This window comes from Saccopteryx leptura, chromosome 10, assembly GCF_036850995.1.
Source record: "Saccopteryx leptura isolate mSacLep1 chromosome 10, mSacLep1_pri_phased_curated, whole genome shotgun sequence".
Lineage (NCBI taxonomy): Eukaryota > Metazoa > Chordata > Mammalia > Chiroptera > Emballonuridae > Saccopteryx > Saccopteryx leptura.
The window spans coordinates 75,008,231-75,015,125 of NC_089512.1; the positions used below are offsets into that span (position 1 = coordinate 75,008,231).

Sequence of the window (6,895 nt, forward strand, 5' to 3'; positions counted from 1 at the left end):
AATTGCTCAGAGGAAACACCTTAATTCCTTAAGAGGTAAATATTTCTTCTGTAATTAATGACCAAGAATAATTAGGGAGGGCTTAGTATAAGCTGCTTTAATGGGTCTGAGAGTTCTCATGGGTGGTGGGGGGCAGTGGTCTCTTGTCCTGGCTGTGTTCTTTGGTGAGAACAGGGTGAATTTACAAGCTGTGAGTGGGCTTGCAAATAATGACAGACACCTTCCTTGCTTCCAGGTGTCAGGCGCCTTCCAAACATAATCTTATTTAATGCTTAGCAACACCCAGAGACATAGGCATTATCTGTGTTGGGCAGGTAAAATGTATTATGCTCACTTTGTTAAAGATAACACGAGGAGGCCGATGCCCAGGTGATATTAATGTGTGTTGGGGTGGGCTAAAGGCAGGCGGAATCCTTGTAGCCTGGGGCTTGGTTTTGGGATTAAGCCTTTCCTACCCTTTTTGATTTGGGTGGTACAATCCAATCATGCCTCAGAAAAGTGACTTTGTGTTAGAGACTTCCCTACTTTGTATATTGGATTAGAGGTTGTGAAGCTACAGTATAAAGTGGGGGCAAAACGGGAGTTTGCGCTCTTGGTTCCTGAGATTATCATTAGAAGAGAGAGCAGAGGAGAGCAGAGAAAGGCCACGTGGAGGAGGCCAGGAGAAGCAGCCAAGATGGTGGAGTGCTGAGTGAGATGCCAGTTTGTGTAGAGTTTGTATCTGGGATAAGGAAGGAGATGGGGAACAGAGGTGAATAAGTCTGGTGAGCTAGAAACCTTTGATTCTAGGAAACTCGGATAGGTCAGTGGTTTTGGGAGCACTGAATGTGACTGGGTTTTGGAGCCCAGTGTGTATTTTTACTTGCCCACCGGGTGCAAGCTAGAATTAAAGACTATGGCCCACCAGTTTTTGGCTCCACTGTTTCTTTACCGACTGTCCGAATCCAATGCGAACCTGCATGGGCCTGGCCGTGACTACTGGCTTTACAATCTGTGTCTTAGTTTTACACACTGGAAACTGACACATGGAGAGATTAAGAATTTCAAGACCATGTTGCTCAGAAGTGACAGAGAAAAGATTTGAAAATCTGTCTTATTTCAGAGCCCATAGAGAGATCTACCACTTTGGATTGTGCCCTTGGAAGGGCATCCCCACGGAGCGTGTGGAGTCCAGGCTGTTTCTGGCCTTCTGCAGAAGTTCAGGTCTGATTACTGTCTAGATGGGGACTCCTAGGAAGAGCCAGCTGCTCTTCCTTCTCCTCCATCCTTTGCATCATAACATGCATTTCCCCTTCTGACTATAAAATAGCATATGCTCATGGTAAAAACAGAACTGAAAAATATTAAAAATAAAAGTGAATGAGGAGCTCTAGTCATCCTACCCACACTAATGTTACTTGGAGAGGCATTTTGGTTTCCTGTTTTATGGTCAGGTTCTTCACTTAGTAAACCCAGCCTGTTGCCTCCTGGTTCCACCCGTCTGCTTCACAGAGTGTGAGCAAATATGTGAAAGCATATTGTAAAGGGCCGAGTGCTATCGAAATGCAGAGGGTGATGTTTCTCTTCTGGCAACGTTTACTGGCTCTCTTGCCTCTGGAATGGGAGTGGGGAGAGAGTGTTCAAACAGGCTGGCCTTGGTTAGGTTGTTCAGTGGCTAAAACATTGTCCTGGAATACTGAAGCTGTGGGTTCAATCCCTGGTCAGCGCACATATGAAGGCAATCAGTGAGTGCACAACTGGATGGAACAACTGGGTGGAATAGCAAGTTGATGCTTCTCTCTCTCTCTCTCCTCTCTTTCCCTCCATCCTCTCTCTCTTTCTCAATCAGTGGAAAAAAATTTTTTTTAAAAAAGGGTAATTTTTCCCATCTTTAAAAAAAATAAGCAAATAAGTCAATAAATAAAACAGGCTGCTTCATATCCACCACTCCTGCTATTTCCCGACTCATTTTTTTTGTGCTTTAATAACAGGGAACTGTATAGTTACTTAAACACTCTTTTTTCCAACAATAATTTATTGGCAGGTATTTATTGCCAAGGGCCATCCTAGTGGTGGGGATAGAGCAGTAAGCAATGTCAAGAGAAAAATCCTTGATTTCCTGGAGTGGGGTTCTGGCGTCAGTGGGAATGAATGAGATGGAGCGCATGCTCTTCTCTGCCAGGCAATGTACATGAGTCAGCTCATGTAGACCCCAGCCAGCGCTCTGAGGGAGATTTCAGCAGCCTCCCCATGTTACAGAGGAGAAAATGGCGGCACAGAGAGGCTGAGAAACTTGCTCCCAATGCATCATGATGCATATTGCCTCTAGACACTGTTTTTCGGGGTGTATTCCATAAGACTCTTTCCCAAACCCTGACATTGGGCTACATGTCCCTCCTTTGTGCCTCTATTCGCTCAAACATGAACTTATCACAATCTCCCACTAATACACTTTGTTTATCTGTATGAATTACCTTCTAAAACAGTGCTGTCCAAAAAAATGTAATATAAGCCATAGTAATAATTAAAAATTTTCTAGTAGCTACCTCAAAAAAGTAAAAAGAAAGTTAAATTATCAAAAATATCATTTTAACATATGGTCAAAACAAACGATAGAAATACGTTGTTGTTTTTTTTTAATGTCTCCTATTTTTGACATATATTTTATACTTACAGCACATGTCAACTCAAACGAACCCCGGGTTAGGTGTTCAATATCTGCCCGTGGCTGGTGGTGACCAGGTTGGATGGTAGAGTTCTAGACTGTTGCACCCTGAGAACAGTCACTGCATCTTGTTCATCTCTGCATTCATTCCCAGGCCTTGCTGTGCTGTAAGCCTTGGGGTGTGTGTGCTGAACTGAGCTGACTTGAACTTCTAAACAATTCTCTGCCTCTTTCTCCTCACCTGCCCTGGAACATGGAACACTAAACATTAGCATTTGATTTAATAAGTTCCTGACACTTGAGTGTAACAGAAATACAACTCTCAGTATGGCAAGCTGTCATAATCACTTCATTTTAGAACTTTTCCTAATATTTGTTATTTTTGGAAATGAAGACCTACAGGAGAAAAGTCTAAGTTACATGGGTAGTGTATGTCAGAACTAAAGACTAGATCTCTGCCTTTTTCTTGCTAGATCAATAATTTCTCCTATACTCAAGTAATTAATTCTTAAACTTTTCCACTCTAAAATGACTTTGGATGCTCAAGGCAAATATGTCCTTATCTTTTGTTCTCACCCTCTAAGAAATCAAGTGCATAAACCCAAGTTGCTAGAAAAATGTGGATTCAAATTGACTTCTATTTAATGATCTACCCATCTGTGATATCAATGAATCATATTTTAAATTACTACAATTGAGTAAAATGCATTCTGGGAAGGTGAGCCCTGATGATCCTATGTTTTCTTAAGATGTGGGAATTAATGTGGCACAAATGTGAAGAGTCTGGTGCTAGGGATGGTGTGTGTGTGCGTGTGTGTGGAAGGGTGGTGGAAATGATAAAATTACAGTCCCCCTCAGTCTTTCGGAAGGAGGAAGTATTAGAAATGTCATCGTTATTCATCATGTCATGGGCATAACATTGTTATAGAAATTATCAAAAATACCTAAAATTGTGTAAATTATAAAACAGAAATCATGGGTCTCTCATGCTGTGATAGTATAAAAATAGTATTTTCGGCCCTGGCCGGTTGGCTCAGCAGTAGAGCGTCGGCCTAGCGTGCGGAGGACCCGGGTTCGATTCCCGGCCAGGGCACACAGGAGAAGCGCCCATTTGCTTCTCCACCCCTCCGCCGCGCTTTCCTCTCTGTCTCTCTCTTCCCCTCCCGCAGCCAAGGCTCCATTGGAGCAAAGATGGCCCGGGCGCTGGGGATGGCTCTGTGGCCTCTGCCCCAGGCGCTAGAGTGGCTCTGGTCGCAACATGGCGACGCCCAGGATGGGCAGAGCATCGCCCCCTGGTGGGCAGAGCGTCGCCCCTGGTGGATGTGCCGGGTGGATCCCGGTCGGGCGCATGCGGGAGTCTGTCTGACTGTCTCTCCCTGTTTCCAGCTTCAGAAAAAAAAAAAAATAGTATTTTCATCAAGTTGAAGATTTATTTAAATAGAAATAAAAGAGTCCCCTTTGGCAATATTGGCTAACCATCTTGAAGGAAAAATAATTGCAATGTTGTAATATCCAGCTCTAGGTGTTTCTCTATAAACATTTTAAGTCACACACTTTGGAATAAGATAATGATCCAAGTATATGAGTTTTTTTTTATATATTGTTATTTCCATGGCAATAGTGGTAGGTCTAAAGCTATATACCTATAAAAATGGAATTCTAAGAGCAAATATTTATACTTTGGGAGTTGGTCACACTGTTTTCACTCAACAGAGGCAGTTAGAGGTTGATTGCATCTTGAGTTCCATGAGACATTCACAAATTAGGTGTTGATGCTCTTGCTCTGGACTTACTGAGGATGCCAACAACAGACAGACATCTGGATCCAGGCGGGAACCTTGCTGAATGAGGAGTCGTGGATCCATTAGAACTTGGCCTTTAATGGGCTAATTTTGGGTAAACTCATTCTTATTACTAGATCTCAGTTCCCAAATCTTTAAAAAGAACACAGATGTTTAATGATTTATCCACAAGTTTCCTCACATTCTTGGCATTCTCTGATGTCCTATTATATTTAACTCTTGGCAAATTGTCATAGTAGAGAAGAAACACATACCTCTCAGTCACCCCACAACTTACCTTTTATTGAAGCCAGTTGTTTAGATATTGGAATGCTGCCAACAAAATGAAAGAAACATAATGATTCTAGGAGTTTAGGCATTGATATGAGCATCTAAAGTAGAGTTGTATTGGCTTAAAGATTAGTTATGTTCAGTGAGTCTTCACTGAACATTCTGATAGAGCATCCATCTGTCTTTTAAAAGTTTTTCTTTCTTTGACACATTTAGGGAAAGAATTGCTTGACAATGGCTGGCCCACAGATTCTAGTCTTTTGTGTATTTATGTGACCATGTGACTAAATTCCTCCTAATGGAAAAGGAGTAGAAGAGAAGCAATCACCCCCCAAGAAAGAGCTTTACCATGCTATTTCTCATTTCCAGCTGCTTAACATAGAAATTATTGGGGATACTTTGGAAGCCACATGTTCAAACCACATCAGCCTGTGTCCCTATATGGCTGGATGGAATAAAACTGCCACTGACCTGATGCCCCACTCTGGACTCTCACATGAAAAAGGAAATAACTTCTGTAAAATGCTGAAAATTTGAAGTTTATTTATTCTGACAGCTCAGCCTACCTAACTAAAAGCCTAGGTATTGTACTGGGGAGTGAGGATGCATCAGTGAATGGTGGAAACAGGAACCTGCACATTTCGAGGCTTAGAGTCTGGTGCAGAAGATAGATACAAAACAGATAACTCAATAAAGAGTAACAACAGAGCATGTTCAGAGGGCAAAGAAGGACTAACACAGTCTACAGGTCAGGGTAATGGCATTTTCTCTGAGCCTCATAAATCAGGAGGGGAAGAAGGAGGAAGAGTGTCCCAAGTAGAAGAAACAGTGTGTACTGAGACCCTGATGTGGGAGAAAGCATGGTGTGATCGAAGAGCCAAAGGAAGCAGAGTGGGGCTGCACCCTGGAGAAAGAAGAAAAGAGTGGTGGAAGGGGAGGCTGCAGCCTAGGGCAGAGCCAGAGCATGCTGAGCCTTATAAAGGGTTCAGGTTGTTATTCTAAAGGCTCTGGGGAGGAAGGGATCAGATTTGAATGACATGGAGCCATTTCCTCTGTCATAGATAATTTTAAAAATATGCTATATAGTTAATATCACTACCAATTTTGATTTACAAATGTTTCTCAAGAGTCAGCAAAGATATTTGAGGTAATTGTATCATCTTTTTAATTTGCAACTAAATATACAAATTTGCTCTCTTTACTTTTTCCAATTAAAGTTAAAGCTGGATTGAGGTGGGTAATAGGTACCAAACTTGCAATATCTCGGTTTTTAAATTGTTGATGTGAACTCTTTAGAATTACACCTGCAAGCTTAAATAAAACTTAGCAAAGGAGATCCAAGTGTCACTGACCTTTTGGCCATTTTCTTAGGTGCTAAAGTGGATGTTGGAACTGCAGAGGGATTGGGCTCCCCTTCCAAGTGGAGAGCTTGGTCCTGGGTGCTGTGCATGCAGCCACACATACTCTGGGCTCCTGTTGTGTGCTGGTGCTTCCTAAGCAACGGTCACTTGCCCACTGTTACTATTGTCAATTCTTCCGTAACAAGTATACATGGCACTGTTAGAAGAGATGTAGCCACTGTTTTCGTATGTAGACATTAAGCCATTTATGCATTCAACAAATATTTGAGTGTCCACTATGAGCCAGGCACCTCATAAGGTACTGGGGACAGAATAATGAGGTAAAATCAGATACAGGCCTTGATCTCAGAGAGCTTAGGGGGAAAAACAAAAATGAATCAAGTACTCACACAAACAGTAACACCTGTGAATAATACCAGTCAAGTGGGTTGGTGTCAATCATGGAGGTCAGAGACACATCCCTGGGGAAGTGATGTTTGATGAGGCAGGTGAAAGGGCAGGGATCCACACTGCAGGCAGACAGAGGAGGCTGGTCTAAGCCCAGTGGCAGGAAGGAGTGTGAAGAACAGGGGGGACTACAATGCCAGTGTGGCTAGACCAGAGGAATGAGTGAGACTGAGGCTCCAGCCGAGGGTAAACAGGATGTGTGGAGGCTTGACAATGCAGGATCTTGTGGGCCACCATAAGGAATTTTCACTCTACATCAAAAGAATGGAAAACCATTTGTGAATGTTAAGCAAGGAGGTTAATAAAGTTAGATGGTGTGATTGAAGAGCCAAAGGAAGTAGAGTGTGGCTGCACCCTGGAGAAAGAGATGG

At 42.6% G+C, this 6,895-nt stretch overlaps 1 protein-coding gene across 2 annotated transcripts in view; it reads right to left on the bottom strand.

Moving 5' to 3' along the window:
• The window catches only part of SNTN (sentan, cilia apical structure protein), a 52,246-nt gene extending 46,068 nt beyond the window's left edge, over positions 1–6,178 (bottom strand). For both annotated transcript variants that reach the window (XM_066351006.1, XM_066351007.1), the window contains exons 1-2: positions 6,069–6,178; positions 4,724–4,758 (exon numbers count right to left, since the gene is read on the bottom strand). In XM_066351006.1, the coding sequence (XP_066207103.1) occupies positions 4,724–4,758; positions 6,069–6,178 (145 nt within the window). The remainder of the gene's footprint in view (positions 1–4,723; positions 4,759–6,068) is intronic.
• Positions 6,179–6,895: the final 717 nt, after the last annotated feature.